The sequence below is a fragment of the Stenella coeruleoalba genome, assembly GCF_951394435.1.
Source record: "Stenella coeruleoalba genome assembly, chromosome: 20".
In the NCBI taxonomy this organism is placed as follows: domain Eukaryota; kingdom Metazoa; phylum Chordata; class Mammalia; order Artiodactyla; family Delphinidae; genus Stenella; species Stenella coeruleoalba.
In genome coordinates, this window is record NC_137166.1 from 13,201,488 (window position 1) to 13,222,812 (window position 21,325).

Genomic DNA, 21,325 nt, shown 5'->3' on the forward strand with positions numbered 1-21,325 from the left:
ACCTATATGAGAAAAGAATATGAAAAAGCATGTATATATGTATATGTGTAACCAAATAACTTTGCTGTACACCTGAAATTAACACAATATTATAAATCAACTATACTCCAACAAAAATTTTAAAAAACCAATTAACCATAAATTTAACTATTTCTGGAGTGTCCATTCTCTTCCCTTGATCTATATATCTATCTTTTATCCATACCACATAGTTGTGTTTATTATAGTTTCATAGCAAGTTTTGAAATCAGGTAGTATAAGTTCTCCCATCTTTTCCTTTTTCAGATTTGTTTTGGTTATTCCAATTCCTTTGCCTTTCCACATACATTTTAGGATCCAGTTCTCACTTTCTTTAAAAAAAAAAAAAAGGCGGGCTTCCCTGGTGGTGCAGTGGTTAAGAATCCGCCTGCCAATGCAGGATGGGTTTGAGCCCTGGTCCGGGAAAATCCCACATGCTGCGGAGCAACTAAGCCCGCGAGCCACAACTACTGAAGCCCGCGTGCCTAGAGTCCGTGCTCCACAACAAGAGAAGCCACTGCAATGAGAAGCCCACGCACCGCAACAAAGAGTAGCCCCAGCTCACCGCAATTAGAGAAAGCCCACGTGCAGCAATGAAGACCCAACGCAGCCAAAAATAAATAAATATTTTTTAAAAAAAAAAGGTTGTGGGATTTTGATAGGAATTGCACTGAATCAGTAAATGAATCTGGGAATAACCGGCATCTTAACAATATTGAGTCTTCTAATCCATAAATATGAAATGTCTCTCTCTCCATCTATTTAGATATTTTTCCATTTCTCTCAGCAATGTTTTATAGTCTTATGCACTTAGGTCTTGTGCTTTTTTATGCCATTGTGAAAGGAAATATTTCTCAATTTCATTTTTGGATTGTTTATTGCTAGTTTACACAAATACACTTTATTTTTATATATTTATTTTGTATCCTGAGACCTTTGTTCTAGTAGGTTTTTTTTTTTTAAACATTGCTTAGGATTTTCTAAATACAGGATCATATCATTTGCAAATAAAGACTGTTTTACTTCTTCCTTTCCAATCTAGATGACTTTAATTTGTTTTTCTGGCCTTATTGCACTAATTGCACATTCAGCAGTACAGTGTTGAATGGAAGTGGTGAGAGTAGACATCCTTGCCTTGTTTCCGATCTTAGTGGGGAAAGCATTTAGTCTTTCACCACTAAGTACAATGTTAGCTGTAGGGTTTCCATAGGGGCTGTATGAGTTTGCTAGGTTGCCATAACAAGGTACCACAGACTGAGTGGCTTAAACGACAAAAATTTATTTACTCACATTCTGGAGGCTAGAAAGCCAAGATCAAGGTGTCAAGAGGGTTGGTTTATTTTGAGGGTCTCTCCTAGGCTTACAGATGGCCATCTTCTGTGTCTTTACATGGTCTTCCCTCTGTGTGTATGTGTATCCTAACCTCCTCTTCTTATAAGAGCACGAGTCTATGTCCAGGACTTCCCTGGTGGAGCAGTGGTTAAGAATCCGCCTGCCAACGCAGGGGTCATGGGTTCGATCCTTGGTCCAGGAAGATCCCACATGCCGCAGAGCAACTAAGCCCGCGTGCCACAACTACTGAAGCCCACGTGCCACAACTACTGAAGCTCACACACCTAGAGCCCGTGCTCTGCAACAAGAGAAGCCCCCACTCGCCCCAACTAGAGAAAGCCCGTGCTCAGCAACAAAGACCCAATGCAGCAAAAAAAAAACAAACCAGAAAACAAAACAAAAAAAACAAAGAAACTATGTCCAAATGTAGTTACATTCTGAGGTACTGGGATTAGTATTTCAACATACGAATTTGGGGGGATGCAGATTGTATTAGTCCATAACAGGGACCCTTTAACAGGATGAGGAATTTCCTTTCTATTCCTAGTTTGCTGAGAATCATCATATGGAATAGGTTTGGGATTTTACCAAATGCTCTTTCCGTGTCTTTGAGAGGATCATATGGGTTTTGTCCTTTGTTCTATTAATACAGTGCATTACATTGACTTTTACATGTTAAACCAACCTTGCATTCCTAGAATAAATCCTACCCGGTCATGGTGTTAATCATTTTTTATGGTGCTAGATTCGTTTTTATAATATTTCATTGAGGATTTCTTTAAATTTATTTTTTGCTTATTTGTTTAAATATTTATTTTTGGCTGCATCGGGTCTTAGTTGCAGCACACGTGATCTTTTGTAGTGGTGCACAGGCTTCTCTCTAGTTGTGGCATGCGGGCTCAGTAGTTGTGGCATGCAGGCTTAGTTGCCCTGCGGCACGTGGGATCTTAGCTCCCTGACCAGGGATCGAACCCACGTCCCTTGCATTGGAAGGTGGATTCTTAACCACTGAACCACCAGGGAAGTCCCTCACTGAGGATTTTTGTGTCTGTATTCATGAGTGATATTGATCTATAGTTTTCTTTTCTTGAGCTATATTTGTCTGGCTTTGGTAGCAGGATAATACTGATCTTGTAAGATGAGTTGGAAAATCCTCCTCCTCTTCTGCTTTCTGAAAATGTTTATGTATGTTTGGTATTACTTCTCCCTTAAATATTGACAGAATTCACCAGTGAAGCCATTTGCACTTAAGCTTTTCTTTGTGGGAAGTCTTTTTCATTCAGTTTCTTTTGTTGTGATAGATCTACTTAGATTTTCTATTTCTTCTTCTTCTTTTTTTTAGATTTTCTATTTCTTCTTGAGTCACTTTTGATAATTTGTCTTTCTAGGAATTTGTCCATTGTTCTTATGTTGTCTATTTTGTTGACATAAAGTTGCTCTTAATATTCCCTTACAACCCTTCTGATTTCTGTAGGATCAGTTGTGATGATGTTCCCTCTTTCCTTCAGGATTTGGGTAATTTTGTCTTTTCTTTCTTTTATACATGTTTATTAAACGAAAATTTAAAATTGTTCAATCATGTTTATAGCAACTTTATTCATAATAAACAAAAGCTTAAAACAAGCCAAATAACCATCTGTAGGAGAATGAAAATACAATGAAACACTACCATCAATTAGAGCAACAACAATGACAAAAGCAAAAACAACCTACTAATACTAAACAACAACATGGATGAATCTCACAGACATTTCATGGAGCAAAGGAGACCAGGCCTCAAAGCGTGTATATTCTATGAGTCTGTTTATATGAAATTCAGAACAAATAAAACTAACCTATGGTGATAGAAATCAGAATAGAAGTTGCTTATCGGGGAAATTTGTCTTGCAAGAAATTGGATGCCCATTCTCAAACCCCACTACAACTACTCAGCAGGTTCCTGTAAAAAGTTTGGACCCAGGAGGAAATATTACATACACCAAAGTGCAATGCCCTAGTTAGGGAGTCCAGAGAGATTGTCACCCCTGCTTTACACAATTGGACACTGAGACCCAGGGTGGAAGTGACAATTCCAGGGTCACAGACAGCACCTCAGATAGAAGCTAGGCCCTCAGATGTCTGGTCTGGTATTTTCTCTGCTCAGCTTCTCCTCTTCTGGCTCCTGAAAGCCGGGCTCGCCCCGGCCTCCTCTTACAGTGAGCCAGGGCCGCTCAAAAGTTGTTCCACCCCAGGCCCCAAAATATATTTTCCTCCCACCTGTGTCATGTGCCCAGCATTGTACTACAGGAAAACTAGCCACATTTATCTTCAAAGCCCAGGAGCAGGAATTGGGTCTTTTGTTACCTGGTGCAGAGCAGGGCTGTGGGAATTGAATTCAAAGGGCCGTGATGTGAACTAAAGCAGATCTGCACCAGGGTCTGGGAATGAATGTGAAGACAGAGCCCCCGGATTAGCTGGGATGCACCATGTGCCTGCCGGGTGACCTGGGGCAAGTCCCTCAGGCACGCTGAGCCCAGCTTCCACATCTAAAACATGGGCTCCTCATCTTCTATTGCCCCGGGTTGTTGCAACAATTAACTGAATTCACATATTCGAAGCTGCTTTGTAAACTCCGTTTTATTAAGCACTGCTGGGACCCAGACAGGGTGAATTTGAGGTTGTCTGGTCATGCGTTTGAGGGAGAAGAAACTCCTCAGCCCTGGGTATTACAGGGGGATCCTCAACCCCAGACTGGCTTAGGGGTCCTTGTGCCTGGCCCTGCCTCCACTCCCCAACATCCACAAAGGTATCCACATTCCATCCGTGTTTCCCCCTCAAAAGCCAAGCCCACTTGCCTCTCAGCAGAGCTTCCAGGGAACTGACACCTGGTTCTGAGAGAGTGCTGGCCCAGGGGTCAGGGGTCACTCAAACTCCAGAAGGAAGAAGTACCTGGCTTTCAGGGCTGTCCTTTGGGATGGCTGAATAACCTCTGATCTGCCCTGAGGGGAATGTGGGCATTTGGCTGTGGCCTGTGGGACAAATTTTATTTTCTAGGAAATGTGGGCCATGGTGCAGATCTTCTTCAGCTTATTCCAGTGGGACTGTGCTGGCTGCAGCCAGGCCCCGGAGCATCATGGCGACTGGCTGCCCTGCTGCCTGTTTGTCCGGAGGCCGACTTGTTCCCAGCAGGACTCGAGTCAGCCAAGGGCATCACGTGCTCTCTTCTCACTTTTGCCCTCTCCTAGCCTGCAGTCACGTGGGTGGGCCTGGGGGGGCAGCAGGGCTGGGACCCAGCCCCGCACACGACCCAGACAGACTGTCCTAAGGTACCCATTTCCACCCCCTGGGGCAGCCCCTGCCCACTCCCCTACAAACCCACTGCCCCAGTGCCCCCACCCACCAGTGGCGCTTGACTGGTGTGCGGTTACCATCCGCCTATGTTTAATTCATGGCTGGGGGTTGGGACGGGGCTTCCCAAGAAAGGAAAGAACTCCCCTGGGGTCTTGCCCAGTTCTTGCCCGCCCGCAGGGCACATGGCCGCAGCCTGCCTGGGCCTGGGGCTGGGAGGAGAAGCTGCCAATGGGCCTGGAGGACACTGTTCCAGCGTGGGCACAGCCATTATTCGTTAATCTGCAGCCCTGGAATGTCTGCGGGCCAATCAGCAGGGTCTCCGAGGGCTCCCCGAGGGCTCTGATAATCCTGCAATGATTAGCAGGGGCCACGGGGTCGCTGCGAACCACTCGGTGGGTTGGTCGGTTGGCTGTCGGGCGGGCGGGCGGGTGGGCTGACCAGGCCAGCAGCCAGAGGAGGGAGGGAGGGAGGGAGTCCCGGGACTGGAGCTGTCTGTCTCCTTTCATGCCAGCGCCAAGGAAGGGAGGCTGTTTGGACTCACCGATTACTCACCAGCCTCCCCCTTTTGTCTGCCAGCCCAGCCTGACTCTTAGAGATTGTGAATAGCTCCATCCAGTCTGGGAAGCGAGCTGGACAGCTGAGCCGGGCAGAGCCCAGAGAACCCAGCAGGCCCATGTTGAGGCTGGAGCCCTCCCCTGGGCTGGGGGGCCACCGGCCGGGCCTCCTGCCCGTACTCCTGGCTCTCCTTGGCATGACCTGGGCAGAGGTGCGCCCACTCCAGCTACAGGAGAAGCAGGTTCCAGTGCCTGGAGGTAAGGGGCTGCGGGGTGAGGAAAGAGTGGAGGAGCTATGAGCTCTGCAGAGGGTCCCAGGGGGCTTCTGGAAGCCAGTTCCCAGGCCTGAGCCCTGGGCAGGCTGGTGTGATTTAAAGAGCCACCCTCGAACAGTCCAGGGGCCGGAGATGGATGGAGGAGGCTGGGACTGGGGCAGAAGGATGAAGGGGAGTGGGCCCAGGCTTGGGGGTGAAGGAAGAACACTGGGAGCCTGCAGCAGGGACCCCAGAAGAGACTCAGTGGCTGAGAGGAGCCCCAGCCAGAGGGCCTGCTGCGAGCCCAGGGCTGGACCCCTCTTCACACCTAGCCCCCAGGCCCCCATTCCCTTCTATCACCCCACCCCCAGCTCTCAGCCTAAGGCTCCTTTACGCCTACACCTGTCTCTCTGTCTCAGCCCCACTGCATTCTCCACAACTCCCTATGCCCCCATGCCTCTGCCCCGGGTCCTCCCATACACACCCACCATCGTCCTGTCCCATCACTCGTTCCATAAGTGCAGGGTTGCATTCTCGTCTTGCCTTGGTGACGCCCGCCCCATCACCAGGGGCCGGGCCCAGGTCCCACCGCTCAGGTGGCCTGACCGTGTCTCCCGCCCCAGCCCTGAGCAAGAAGGAGAGCTTCCTGCTCCTCTCCCTGCACAACCGCCTGCGCAGCCGGGTCCACCCCCCTGCAGCCAACATGCAGAGAATGGTGAGTACCCCCAACCCGGGCTGGCCAAGGGGGCACCTGGAGGGGCAACCCTGAAGAGGACTGAGGAGGCCATGCCAGTGCCAGGTGCCCTTTCACCTGGCAGAGTGGGGCAGCGGCCAGCCAACTTCCCGCTCTGGGACCACGCCTGGTTGCCGGGGTCGGGGGGGGGGGGCACAGGGGGGGAGGGGGGCCGTTGCTTCCCCCTCCCCCAGAAAGGCAGCCCTTGGGCTTTTCCTTGCATCCCTTCCCGTTGCCCCGGAGACCAGAAGACATGGAAAGAGCTGGGGTCCCCTCCTCCAAGAAACAGGAGCATCACAAAAGAGTCCCAGCAGGACTGGAGGCTAGTCAGGGAGGGAGAAGCATCCTGCTGGGGGTGGGAGGGGTGAGGCTTGTGTGTGACCAGACCCACTGCTTCTTCAGCAGTTTGTCTAGGCGACTAGGAGGGGCCCCCTCCCCAATTCCCAGCTCATTCACTGGGGGCCAGGGAGCGGGGTATAGGGTTTCCCACCACTCCCTCGGGGCTTCAGGGTTGAAGGTGTCATCCTGGGGCCCAGAAACACTGCCCCGTAGTATGGGACCCCAGCTGCGCCCTCCCATGGTAACAGTCGAGGGAGCGAGGGAGGGGCAGTGTGGGGCAGGCAGGGTTCCCCATGACTGCTTCCCATAAACTCCTCTGAGGCTGGCGCAGCAGTGGCGACCTTGAGAGCTCCAGGGTCAGGTTCCCAGGAGGTGGGGGTGGGGTGGGCAGGAGGGGGGTCGCCTCTCCCCCTTTCCCTGCTCGCGGCGGCTCTGCCCCTCCTCAGGCCCAGGTCCTGCCTCTCATCCCCACACTCCCAGCCCTAGTGCCCGGTGTGAGGCTGCTCCGGTCAGCTTCTACACTTCCCATGGTCCTGTTGCCAAAGTCTTAGAAAACAGCATTTCATAAAAAATGCAACTGGAGCCCCACAACTCAGCCTCTGTCACACCCACAGCTTTGGCCCTGGGCACCCCAGTGGAGGCTGAGGCCCTTGGGGGTGGTCCGGGCTGCTGAGGCGCCCCACGCAGTCCCCGCTGCTCCCAGCTCCAGTTCCCGTCAGCAGTAAAATCACAACCACCATCTGCCCAGGCTGCTGCAGGTCAGGCCCTAAGTGCAGCACTTTTCTCTCTGCATCCATTTAATCTTCACACAATCTTACCCTATGGGTACCTTATTATCTGTTTGTTTTGTTTTGTTTTTTGGCCACACGGCACGGCTTGCAGGATCTCAGTTCCCCGGCCAGGGACTGAACCTGGGCCATGGCAATGAAAGCCCAGAATCCTAACCACTAGGTCACCAGGGAACACCCACCTTATTATTTCATTTTACAGAAGCTATTATTCCATTTTACAGAAGCGTATGTTGAGTCTCATGGAGATTAGCAGACTGCTGGAGGTCACAGAGCTGGAATGAGGTGGCTGGGCTGGACCAGGGCATGACGATCGGGTGACACATGTCATCCTGGTTGCTAAGCCCCCCGTTTCAGAGGACGGGGAGCTGTTGGATGGGGGTAGGGAAAAGGGCAGCTGGTACGTGGTGGGAAGAGCAGATTAGGCCCACTCCAGAGAACTCTGCTTGCTGAGACCAAAGCGCTGAGGCCCTGGAGACCTTTACACCCTCTCCGGTCCTGACTCCCAGCTGGTGCCCCTGTGTACTCCAAAACCAGATTTAGGGAATAAGACACAGCGGTATGGCTGCTACGACTTTTTGCATCACAGAAGGGAAGCCAAGAGGGAGCCTTTCTGACAATGGCCAGGGTCAGTTTTACCTAACACGGAACCAGTTTGAAAGGCTTGGGCACTATCCAGGGCTCCCATTACCAGACGGGAAAAATTACGGCAAAGACCCATCCTATCACGTGGGCTGGCACCTCGCGCCCAGGAACACCCATCCCCCTTAGTGGGCGGGGCCTGAGGGTACACGCCACTGGATCAGAAGGACGGAAGCCGTCAGTCCTGGGTGGAGCCGGGCTCTGGGTGGGGGGTCCAGACAGGACAGGTGCTTTTCCAACACCACCTTGGAGCGCCCCTTGCAGGTCCTGTCTGACCTTCCCTGGCCCCAGTGAAGGCGGTGAAAGCAGCTCAGAGCACTCAAGCCGCCAAGCAGGACCCCTATTTGGGCTGGGGTCTCTTCCCTGCAGGACCAGCACCTCTGGATGTGCTGGTGGGGGGGGCTGGATCACTAAGGCCTGGGCCAGGGTCCCCTGATGATGTTGCTGTTTGCGCTCCTTTCCCCCAGGACTGGAGCGAGAGCCTGGCCCAACAGGCCCAGACCAGGGCAGCCCTCTGTGGCGCCCCAGCCCCAAGCCCAGCCTCTGTCCCCCGGGCTACCCCGCAAGTGGGCTGGAATGTGCAGCTGCTGCCCGTGAGCTCGGCGTCCTTCATCCACGTGGTGGGCCTGTGGTTCTCAGAGGGGCAGCAGTACAGCCAGGCAGCGGCCGAGTGTGCCCCCAATGCCACCTGCACCCACTACACTCAGGTGAGGCCCGGGTACCGGCTCTGAGGCCCCTGCCCTGCTGGGCTAGTTCAGAGGTCTGCAGTTTGTCCTAAAATTGGTGGTTGCTTTTCCTCCCATTTGTTTAGTTTTACTTTTTTCAGCTTTAAATATGAAATATTTCAAAGCTAAATCAAATAATGGACTCCTTCTTATCCACTACCTAGCATTAGAAAATGTTAACTATATTTGTTTCTCATCTCTTAAAAAAACAAAACTAAGCGTAAGCCCTCCTTCTGCCCTTTCCTCTGTCCCTCCCGAGGTAACCTTGCTGAAGTCCAGGTGAAACACCCCATGTTTCCTTTTCTTCCCCCTCAACAAAATTTGTTGAATGTCTTCTCTGTAACTGGCATCGTTTATGTACTAGGATCCAGCACTGGAAAACACAGGCAAAATCCCAAGCATGTTTTTCTCTTTTTTTTAATGGTTACTTTTATGTGTCAACTTGCAGGGTAGAGGGTTGTTATTCTTGTTGTTTTGCATGACACTAACATTTTTTATATTAATTAATTAATTTATTTATTTTTGGCTGCGTTGGGTCCTCATTGCTGCGTGCCGGCTTTCTCTAGCTGCGGCGAGCGAGGGCTGCTCTTCGTTGAGTTGCGTGGGCTTCTCATTGCGGTGGCTTCTGTTGTTACGGAGCACGGGCTCTAGGAGCGTGGGCTTCAGTAGTTGCGGTGCATGGGCTTATTTGCTCCGCGGCATGTGGGATCCTCCCGGACTAGGGATCAAACCCACGTCCCCTGCATTGGTAGGCAGATTCTTAACCACTGCACCACCAGGGAATTCCTTGTTTTTCTTTTCTTTTTTTAAGGGGGGGCCGAGGGTAGTTCCCCGACCATGTATGGAACCAGGCCCCCAGCAGTAAAAGCACCAAGTCCTAACCAATGGTCCCTCAGGGAATTTCCCCAAGCATGTTTTAATACCTTTACTATACGTGGAAGGGTTTTGATACCTTTTCTACTTGTGCAAGTGGGTTGTGTGTTATTAAATCCTACCTAAGTGCTCTCTCTGTACGTCTCCTTTTGCAATTTGTGTTTATCACTTCAGACCACATTTGTAAGATTTGTTTCCGTTGATCTGAGCATGCATGTGTGATTCACTATGAATAAACTGCAATTTACAGGCATCTGGGTTACTTCCACGTTTTTTTTTTTTACTATCCCAAGTCATACCGAAATGCACAAATGTCCTCTTGTACATATGTGTTCAGACTTTTTCTAGGACACACTTGGAAGGGGAATGGCTGGGTCAGATGGAGCACGCACCTACAACCTTAGTAGCTATTGCCAAAGTGATGTCGCCAACTCTACTCCTGCCCACAAACCAGTTCTCACTCCCCATTCTTACTCTATTCATTAAGGAGTATTGTCAGCTCCTTCATTTTTGCCAACTCAAGGCTGTGAAATGCTACCTCATTCTGTTTTTAATTTGCATTTCCCTGATTACATGTGGGACTGAGCCTCTTTTCTGTTCTTTTCATTGCCTTTTAATTTCATCTTTCCCTTATTAATTTGTAAGCATCTTTGCTATATGCTTTGTACTTTTTGTTGGTCATATTGGTTGCAGATACTTTTTTTCTAATATATGGCTTGTATTTTCTCTTTATGTTATCTTTTATAAGATAAATCTTTCAGAAGATTTTAATATTAATGTAATCAATTTTCTCTTGTTTTTCATTATAGTTCATCCATTTGTTGTATCATGTTTAAGAAATAAATCCTTTTCAACTCTGACATCAGCTAGATATTCTTCCTGTATTTTCTTCCAAAGTTCAAATGTTTTCCTTTTTTTCATATTGAAGTCATTAAGCCATCTAGTGATATTGGAGTTAATTTTATCTTTTTATTTTAAAGGAATTTTGCCTTTTTAAAAATTTTATTTATCTATTTATGGCTGTGTTGGCTCTTCGTTTCTGTGCGAGGGCTCTCTCCAGTTGCGGCAAGTGGGGGCCACTCCTCAACGCGGTGCGTGGGCCTCTCACTATCGCGGCCTCTCTTGTTGCAGAGCACAGGCTCCAGATGCGCAGGCTCAGTAACTGTGGCTCACGGGGCTAGTTGCTCCGCGGCATGTGGGATCCTCCCAGACCAGGGCTTGAAACCGTGTCCCCTGCATTGGCAGGCAGATTCTCAACCACTGCGCCACCAGGGAAGCCCAATTTTATCTTTTTTTTTTTACTTCTTGTATTAAGAACTGAATCTTTCCCCCACAGACTCTAATGCCACCTCAGCCATATACCAAGCTCACATATCCACATGGGTCTGTTGCTGAGTTCTCTCTTCTATTTTGTTGCTTTTTTTGTTTACTCCTGCATATATGTGCTTTAATTATTATGGCTTTATAAAAAGTTTTGACAGGAAAATCCCCCATGTTATTATTATCATTCAAAAATTTCTTGGCTATTCTTGATTCTTTCTCCTGATTCTTTCATATGAATTTAATAAGTAGCCTTTATCAGGTTATAGACAGGCCTAGCCGCTCCGCGGCACGTGGGATCTTCCTGGACCAGAGCACAAACCCGTGTCCCCTGCATCGGCAGGCGGACTCTCAACCACTGCGCCACCAGGGTAGCCCCAGACATTTCTTTCTAATCTAAGTTTGTTAAGGATTTTTAAAGTCATGGAAAGGTTTTGTGTTTTATCAAATGCCTTTTGTGCATCTATTGAAATAATTATAAGGTTTTTCCTTAACTATTTACAGTGATGAAATACATGAATAATTTTTTTGTGTGTGTACAAAGCTGTTACATGACACTACATCTTCCTGGTCACGTATTTTAAACATTTTATTATAGAAAATTTCAAATATATACAAAGCAGTCAAAGTGATATAATGAACCCCCATCTACCTATCATCCAGCTTCAACAATTATCAGCTCACAGTTTCATGACTCATATTTATTTATTTATTTGTATTGAAGTACAGTTGTTGTACAGTACTATATAAGCTACAGGTACACGATAGAGTGATTCACAAATTTTAAAGGTTATACTCCATTTATAGTTATTATAAAATACTGGCCTTGGGCTTCCCTGGTGGCGCAGTGGTTGAGAGTCCGCCTGCCGATGCAGGGCACACGGGTTCGTGCCCTGGTCCAGGAAGATCCCACATGCCATGGAGCGGCTGGGCCCGTGAGCCATGGCCGCTGAGCCTACGCGTCCAGAGCCTGTGCTCCACAACGGAAGAGGCCACAACAGTGAGAGGCCCGCAAACAGCCAAAAAAAAAAAAAAAAAAAAATACCGGCCATATTCCCCATGTTGTACAATGTATCCTTGTAGTTTATTTTATACCTAATAGTTTGTAGCTCTTACTCCCCTACCCTTATACTGCCCTCCCCGCTTCCCTCTCCCCACTGGTAATCACTAGTTTGTTCTCTATATCTGTGAGCCTGCTTCTTTTTTTTGTTATATTCACTAGTTTGTTGTATTTTTTAGATTTCACATATAAGTGAGATCATACAGTATTTGTCTTTCTCTGTCTGACTTATTTCACTTAGCATAATACCCTCTAAGTCCATCCTTGTTGCTGCAAATGGCAAAATTTCATTCTCTTTTATGGCTGAGTAGTATTCCATTGTGTATATGATGTGATGCGAAATAAAGCGATGTAGGGTGTGTGTGTGTGTGTGTGTGTGTTATTGTTGTTTTTAATTAATTGCTATATTTGGTTTCCTAAATACTATTTGATAGTGAAATCGACCTCTGATTTTCTTTTCTCGTTCTGCCCTCACCTGGTTTATATTAACCTCATAAAATGAGTTGGAGGTTTTGCCTCATTTTCTGTTTCCTGGAATAGGTTCTATGATATTTGCTGTAACTGTTCTGTAAAACTATTTGGGCCGTGTTCTATTTTTTGATTGTTTGTTTTGTGTGCATGTGTATGTATCCATGGATTTTTAATTACTGATTCAACTTTTAGAAATGGTCATAGATCATTTCAGATTTTCTATTTCTTCTTGAGACAGTTTTGCCAAGTTCTGTTTTCTAGGAAACTATCCATTTTATATTTTCCAGTTTGTTGGTGCTGTCATTTAACAGAGATTTTAAACTAGAATTAAACAGATTTTTTAAATGTTTCCTGTGTCTGCAGCTATGTCCTTTTAAAATTCTCGATTGTATTTATTTGTGCCTTCTCTCTTTTGTTCTTTACCAGTCTTCCCATAGGTTTGTCTATTCTAACGAATCAGTTTTTTGTTTGTTTTCCTTCTCTCTTTTTTCCACCCATCCACAACTTTATTCTTCTTTTTATTAATTTCTGCTCTTTTTAAAAAAAATTTATTTATTTATTTTTGGCTGCGTTGGGTCCTCGTTGCCGTGCGCGGGCTTTCTCTAGTTGAGGAGAGTGGGGGCTACTCTTCGTTGCAGTGTGCGGGCTTCTCATTGCAGTGGCTTCTATTGTTGCGGAGCACAGGCTCTAGGCGCACGGGCTTCCGTAGTTGTGGCGCATGGGCTTCCGTAGTTGTGGCACGTGGGCTCAGTAGTTGTGGCTCACAGGCTCTAGGGCACAGGCTCAGTAGTTGTGGCACATGGGCTTAGCTGCTCCGCAGCATGTGGGATCTTCCCGTAGCAGGGATCAAACCCATGTCCCCTGCATTGACAGGCGGATTTTTAACCACTGCGCCACCAGGGAAGTCCTTCTGCCCTTGTTTTTATTATTTTCTTTCATCTACTTTCTTAACTCATTAATTTTAACTCCTTTTTCTTTTCTGGTATATGCCTTTTAAAGCTATCAATTTCCCTCTAAACTCTGTTAGCTACGTCCCATAAGTTTTGGAATTTAGTGATTTCATTGTCACTTAGGTCTATGAGTTTCCTATTTTCCATTATGATGCTGTCTTTGATTTTGAAGTGTATATTTAAATTTCCAAACTATGTTTTCTCCTTTACTTACTTCTAAATTATTTCCTTGGGAATTCCCTGGTGGTCCAGTGGTTAGGACTTCATGCCTTCACTGCCAGGACCTGGGTTCAGTCCGTGGTCAGGGAACTAAGATCCCATAAGCCACGCAGCCAAAAAAAATTTTTTTTTAAATTTAATTAATAATAATAATAGTAAATTATTTCCTTTACATTCTATTGCATTGAATTCATAGAATGTGTCCTGTAGGATGTTGGTTATTGAGTGTTTATTGAATCTTGCTTTGTGGCTTACTGAGGGGTCAGTGTCTGCAAAAGTTCCACGCACTCCTAAAAAGAATGCATATTCTCTAATTGTTGGATACATAGGTATGACTACATGTGCATTTCTCCCTGCCTCATGCTGGTCATTTTTAGTGGCTACCAGAGTTTGCTTGGCTATTCCTGTGTATTGACTATTTGTGCTATTTCCAGGTTGTCACTGATTCTAAAACTCTAAATCTTAGTTTTGAATACTATTAAAGACCTGTATCTGTTAGCTGTTGCTGCATGACGCACTACTCCCAAATATAGCATCTTACGATTCTGCAGCTTGGCAGTTTGGGTTGGGCTCAGCTGACAGTTTCTTCTGGTCTTCGCTGGGCCCACTCCTGCAACTGCAGTCAGCTGCTGCGTTGGCTGGGAGCTGGCTGTCTAGAGTGGCCTCAACTGGTTCATCTCTGCCCTATAAGGTTCTTCAACCTCCAGCAGCCTTGTTCACGTGGTGGCTGAGCATGAGAGTTCTATGAGAATGAGCGGAAATTGTAGGGTCTCCTGAGGCCTAGGTTTAAAATGGTTCAATATCATTTCTCCTGCATCCTGTTGGCCAACAGAAGCCACAGGGCCAGCCAGATTCAAGGTGTGGGAAAGAGATTCCTCCTGTTGATGCAAAGAACTGCAAAGCCACATTTTATAAAGAGGGGGCTGTAGGGAGAAGTGAAGCGTTGTGGCCATTTTTTCAGTCATCACAAGGCCTTTGATGTCCAAGTCTCTTTTCCCACTCTCCTCCACTATCCACAATCTCCCTTCCCTTCAGGTATCTGCTGACCCTCACTTCCCGACCCAGAAGGCCTTTCTAGACTATTCCCACCTATCCTTATATCCCTGCCCAGCACAGCTACTGCTCCTGGGGTCCCCAGGGAGGTGACAAAACTGTTTATCTGCTTGGCCTGGGGCAAGAGCTGTGTCCACCCTTCCCAGGGGAGCATCATCTAGGCTGTTGGTCCCCAGACTAGGAGTGCAGGGGGCCCCTGAGAGGGTTTCTGAGCCACTGTGTCTCCTGCAGCTCGTGTGGGCCACCTCGAGCCAGCTGGGTTGTGGGCGGCATCCCTGCTCTGGGGCCCAGGCTGAGATGGAAGCCTTTGTCTGTGCCTACTCTCCCGGGTAAGCCTCCTCCATGGCAGCTGCCCTGCCATCCCCTGCTGGGCTGCGGGGTAGGGGATGCTGTCACCCAGGGTGAGACACTCACCCACCCACCCACAGGCCTTTACCCCTTGGTCTGCACCCCTGCTGGGAGAGGGAAAAAGGAGGAAAGGGAGAGGGTGCAGAAGTGGGCAGCACCCAAGATTCTGGCCACGCAGAATGTGGCTTCTTCTCAGACGCCCCTTCCTGGAGGCACCACCCAGCGTTCAGGGCATCTGCCCAGTATTAGTTTGGAGGTCATCTTTTCTTTCCTAGGAAATCTCCCTGTCTCTCCCAGCTCCCTGCCTTCCTGGCTGGGCCGGAAAGAGCTGAAGGGGCTGGTGGGGCAGGCAGCAAGGCCCAAGGCCAGGTCCTTCTAGCCTCTGCTGCTTGCTCTCACAGAGGCAACTGGGAGGTCAACGGGAAGACCATCGTCCCCTACAAGAAGGGCGCCTGGTGTTCGCTCTGCACAGCCAGCGTCTCGGGCTGCTTCAAAGCCTGGGACCACGCAGGGGGGCTGTGTGGTAAGTGCCCCACCCTGCCTGCCTCTGGCTGGGGCGGCTTGATCTGGTGATCCTGGAGGAGGCAGGCAGCATCCTGAGGGACTGTCCCAGAAGCCCTGGCCCTCAGCACTCGGGGAGGCACCTGCCTGGCCTGCCAGGGAGAGGCGCCCTCACAGCATTTCCTTCTCATCCGACCAGAGGTCCCCAGGAACCCATGTCGCATGAGCTGCCGGAACCACGGACATCTCAACCTCAGCACCTGCCACTGCCACTGTCCCCCGGGTTACACAGGCAGATATTGCCAAGGTGAGGGGCGCCTGGTGTTCTGGACTGTGACCACCCGGGGGACCCAGGGAGGGATCCTCACACAGCCTATCCTCATCCAATAAGCATTCACTGAGCACCGACGGTCTGCCAGACCCTGCGCTGTGCAGGGAATTCAAAGTGAAATCAGATCGGCCCCTCAGGCCCTGGGATGGTGGGAGGAGGACAGTATTAGGATCCAGAAGTGGATTCCTTTCCCACTGTCCCCCACCCCCCAGCTCTGTGACCATGAGCAGGTCCACTCCCAAACCCCGATTTGCTTCTCTCTACAAGATCAAACCAAAGATGCCAAATGTGGCAGCGGTTGGGAGCCCAGATGGTTTCCATCTCTGGGGCGCAGGGGTTGTTCTTGTTGTGGTTGGCCATTCTGCGCACATCCGTGGCCTGTGAGGGGCAGCCTGCGGCCCAGTGGCTGCCAGCTGACTGCCGTCCCCTCCCCTGCCCCATCCTGGCAGTGCGGTGCAGCGTGCAGTGCGTGCATGGCCGGTTCCGGGAAGAGGAGTGTTCCTGCATCTGTGATGTTGGCTATGGGGGAGCCCAGTGTGCCAGTGAGTCCTGCCGCAAAGCCCCCCGACAAGACGAGCCCCTCCCAGGACCCCCTCAGCTGGTGCTGGGTCTGGCTCGGACCAGCTCACAGGAGTCCATCGTACGCACCTCTCCCCCATTCCCCGATCAGTGACGTCACAGTGGTAGCTTGAACTTGGCCATGGTGGGGGTCTTTACACCACCACAGGAATGGCAATGCTAAAATCATAGACTTTTTTTTTTTTTTGAGGGAGAGCTGGTTGTTACACATTTACCAGCACACCACTGACCCCAACCCCCTCTCCTGCTTGGTGGCCAGAGGAAGGGGTACCTTGAGCTTAACATCCTGGCAGGACCGGAAGGGTAATGATTCTGAGGCACCCACACACAAAATCAGGCTTCCCTCCTCCCAGCCAAGGTGCACTTTCCCTTCCACACCTGTGACCTGAGGATCGATGGAGACTGCTTCATGGTGTCTTCAGAGGCAGACACCTATTACGGAGCCAAGATGAAATGCCAGGTAATGGTTGGCCCCTGCCTTCCCAGGGACCGTCCCCCCGGGTTCTTAACAGAGGGACCCTGGGCTAAGAGATGAATTCCTTTGACTTCTCCTGACTCTCATCTTTAGTATAAAGCAGGGGTTACAACTCAGAGGCCCATGGAAGCCAGGAGGTCACTTAATGAGCTGAGGGACCCAGGGACAAGGCCCCACTCAACCCCCATCTAAGGGGCCACCTTGACTCAGCTCAAGCTGCTGGCTGCCGGGCAGGAATGCAAGTTCAGGGAGGCCAGGACCTGGAATTTCTCAAGAGAACCAGAAATGCAGATTTTCACTGAGCTCTCAATTTATTAATGTTGGCAACCAATCCAAATGTATTAAAGACACTGAGCAGGTGAAACAAAACCCTTCCAAGTGTGGGACCCTGACAGAGGAGCTGTGGGCAGAGAAGAGAAGGTGGACTCTGCTCTAAGAGGCAGGAGCCTTTGGGGGGCTGATGACAGCCCGGCCAGCACACAGATTGGACATCCATGGCCACGATGGGTGGCAGGATGGAAAGGAAGGGCTGGCCTGAGCTCTGGGGCCAGAATGACCCGGAGCGGGGGTTACAGGGAAAGGGCGGGGTGCTAGCCCAGATTGAGAGCCAGAAAGTGCAGGACATCCTCGCCTTCTACCTGGGCCGCCTGGAGACCACCAACGAGGTGACCAACAATGACTTTGAGACCAGGAACTTCTGGATCGGTGAGTGCCTGGCTGACTGGTGGAGCGGGAAGGGATGCAGTGAGTGTGGGGCTGGGATGCCTCACACTGCTCCAGGAATCTGGGCCGTGGAAACCCAGAGCACCTACCAGCGGGCAGTAAGGGTGTGGTGAGGGCTTGGGGCCCAGAATGGGGCCAGTAGTCAAGCTGGTGACTCCTTTCAGAGAGAGCCGAAGGGAGGGAGAGCCACCAGAGGGGCTGGAAGTGCTGGGAAGGGGGCTTAAGGGCTGGGGGTCGACAGGCATTGGGCAGCAGGCTCTGGGCTCAGGCCTTCATCACAGGGAGCCTGGGCTGCCAGCGGGGCCCAGGGATCTCGGGTGTGAGGCCAGCCTTGGCTGCTGTGACTCAGGGCTCACCTACAAGACCGCTAAGGACTCCTTCCGCTGGACCACCGGGGAGCACCAGTCCTTCACCAGTTTTGCCTTTGGGCAGCCTGACAACCAGGGGTGAGTCTGGGGTGCCCTCCCTCCCCTGTGCCCACTTCTCACCTGCCTGCTGGCCGAGCCTTCAGACACCGCTGAACCACCTCCACCCTGCCTGCTGCTTGGCTAAGCGCCCTGAGGGTCTGGGCCTTACCTGGTGCCCAGGTGCCAGGAAGTCTGGGCACAGCTGGCTGTGGGCCCAGTGCTGAGATGAGGTACATCCCTGACCTCCAGGGGCTCAAATAAAAGAGAGGGAACCCAAGAAGGCTTCATCCATCCACAGTCCCCATCATCCCTCCAGCTGTCTCTCCATCTCTCTATTATCTATCCATCCCTCCCCCACACCGTGCCTCCTCTGCCTGTATCAATACACTGATTCTGCCCTCCTTAGCTGGCCACCCACCTGCGTCCACTCCTGCACACATCTGCCCACTGGCCCGCCTGCACTGAGGCCCAGCCCTGGTCTTCAAAGCCCAGGAATGCCCAGGGCAGAGGGGAGGTGGTCAGGCTGTGTGGCCACCAAGGCTCCAGATACCCCGCCCAGTTCTCCTTTGACCTCCTTGATGGCAGCCATGCCCAGGCCACTGGCCCATCCCTAGAGGAAGCCGGCTTGGTGGGCCCCCAGGCATACCTTCTCCTGCTGGGAGGAAATATGTGGGCCTGTCTGTTCCAACCCCACTGCCCCCACCTGCAGTGGCCGGCATGGCTGAGGGCTGCAGCGGTGGGTGGAGCTGTCCCCACTGCACCCCGAGAAGAGAGGAGCTGCAGTGCTGTGAAGTGCAGGCATGGGCTTGGGGCTGGCTCCCAGAAGCCCCATATGTGGGAGGGGGCACCCAAGAGGCACCTCCCTAGGTGCAGGTGGCCCACTGTGGGGGAGGATTTAAGGACTCATAATTTCATTCCTCCACCCTGAGCACTCGACAATCTTGGCAGGTTTGGCAACTGTGTGGAACTGCAGGCATCGGCCGCCTTCAATTGGAACGACCAGCGCTGTAAAACCCGAAACCGTTACATCTGCCAGTTTGGTGAGGGCCTTCCCACGGCTCCCCTGTCCCCTGGGGATATCCAGATGAACAGTCTAGAGTGTCTGAGCACACAGGGCCATCCTGCTCAGGGCCTCGCTGGACCTGTAGGCCCCTGAAGCACAGAGAGGGAGATTGGCCTGGGCTCAGCCACGCAGGGGCAAGACCAGAACTACAGCCTGGCTGGGGATTTCACCAAGGTCCCTTTCCTCCTGTCACTAAAGCTGCCACATGGGGACCCATCGGGTTCTTCAGCGTTCCCTGATTCCCTAGAGCACAGTGAACTATGGTGGGGACAGAGGTGAGACCTAGCCCAGAATCAGCCCCCAGCAGCACCTGCTAGAAGGATCTGGAGCTGCAAGTGGGATCATGGCTATTTCTGGACCTAGTGTAGCAGGGTCCCCATCCCAGGACTGCCTGGGCTGTCACTGACCCTTGTTCTGTTCTCTTCCTTTCCAGCTCAGGAGCACATTTCCCGGTGGGACCCAGGGCCCTGAGGCTCACCCATGCCTCTCCCCTGCCAGCACCTGGATGCACAGCCCTACCTGCCCTTCTGCCCACCTGTTTAGAACAAGGGTTGGGCTAGGACTGCAGGCCCAACAGCCAAAGAGGCCTCAGACCTTGCAGGAAGTGGGGCAGGGGGTACAAGTGAGGCCGATGGAGAGCCCGGTATAGGAGGAGGGGAGCCTGGGGTCCCCCAGCCTGCTTTTGAGTGGGAAGATTGGTCTTAATTAGGCACTGAAACAGGAGTCCGGGGCAGTGGTCAGAAGAGACCACTCTCCTCCATCTGGGCTGGACCCTCTGGGGCAGACAGAGGTTCCTTGCTGCCCAGGATGCACCCCACAAAGGATTAAACCAAGTTATGGATCAGATGGACTTGTGAATGCTCATTGTGAAGGGGAATTCAGACAACCCAGAATGATCCCAGGAAGACTGGTTTCCTCCCAGCCACCTCAGTCCCATCCCTGCTCGCCCACATGACCCAGGCCACCCTCTGGAGGTTTTCAGACTCTTAGTCCTGAATAATGCACAGATTTAGAAGCCTTGTTTGTCTGCATCCCTAATTCCCAGCTCCTCTCACCACCGCCTCTGTCAGCTTTGTGTTTCTGTTCACACCTCCTCCTTTATTAATTATGCTTGCTTCTACTTGTCTCTTCTTTCTTTGTGATAATCTGAACTGGGGTCTGTTATGGCCCCATCTCCTCCCTCTCCCTATAGTGGTGAGAGGGTGAGTCCAGGCAGGTGCAAGAATGGGAGGTGCTACCATTAGCGTCCAGAATGCACACTGTTATGTGCGAACATCGAGTTGCTTTGCTGGTTGGAAGTATCAGTACAAGTGTGGCCTGGGCCCATGGAACCGGGAGAAGCAGATCAGTCACGGTTCTTGGTTGCAGCCAATAGAAACATAGAAACAGCCCTGGCTAGTCATGGCAGAAAAGGAATTTATCAAAAGGGCAATGATTTTTAAATGGGCAAAGGACTTGAATAGACAGTTCTCCAAAGAAGATATACAAATGGCCAATAAGCACATGAAAAGATGTTCAACATCACTAGTCATTAGGAAATCCAAATAGAAACCACGGTGAGACACCACTTCACACGCATTAGGATGGCTGTTAGCAACGAAACACAATAACAAGTGTTGATGAGGGTGGGGACCCATTGGAACCCTCATACATTGCTGGGGAATGTAAAACGGTGCAGCCATGGTGAAAAATAGTTTGGCGATTGTTCAAAAAGTTAAACAGGACTTCCCTGGTGGCACAGTGGTTAAGAATCCACCTGCCAATGCAGGGGATGCAGGTTTGATCCCTTGTCCGGGAAGATCTCACATGCCGCGGAGCAACTAAGCCTGTGCACCACAACTACTGAGCTTGCGCTCTAGGGCCCGCATTCCACAACTACTGAAGCCCGCGCACCTAGAGCCTGTGCTCCACAACAAGAGAAGCCACTGCAATGAGAAGCCCACGCACCGCAACAAAGAGTAACCCCTGCTCACCACAACTAGAGAAAGCCTGCATGCAACAACGAGGACCCAACGCAGCCAAAAATAAATAACTTAATTAATTTTAAAAAATTAAACACAACTACCATATGACCCAACAATTCCACTCCTAGGTATGTACCCAAGAGAAACGAAAACAAGTGCTCAAATAAATCCTTAAAACACAAAGTTCATAGCAGCATTATTCACAATAGCCAATAGCCAAGAGGTAGAAACAACCCAAAAGTCCATCAATGGATGAGTAGCTAACAAATCGTG

General features: G+C 50.3%; 1 protein-coding gene across 1 annotated transcript; it reads left to right on the forward strand.

Moving 5' to 3' along the window:
- The first annotated feature begins 5,305 nt into the window (after window positions 1-5,305).
- CLEC18C (C-type lectin domain family 18 member C) lies at window positions 5,306-19,683 on the forward strand. The gene is made up of 12 exons (XM_079907269.1): window positions 5,306-5,492; window positions 6,112-6,203; window positions 8,458-8,697; window positions 14,893-14,990; window positions 15,411-15,532; window positions 15,710-15,817; window positions 16,291-16,383; window positions 16,774-16,880; window positions 17,471-17,600; window positions 17,968-18,064; window positions 18,974-19,065; window positions 19,522-19,683. The coding sequence occupies exons 1-12, from the start codon at window positions 5,354-5,356 to the stop codon at window positions 19,557-19,559; spliced, it is 1,356 nt and encodes a 451-aa protein (XP_079763395.1). The 5' UTR covers window positions 5,306-5,353; the 3' UTR covers window positions 19,560-19,683.
- The last annotated feature ends 1,642 nt before the right edge of the window (window positions 19,684-21,325 follow it).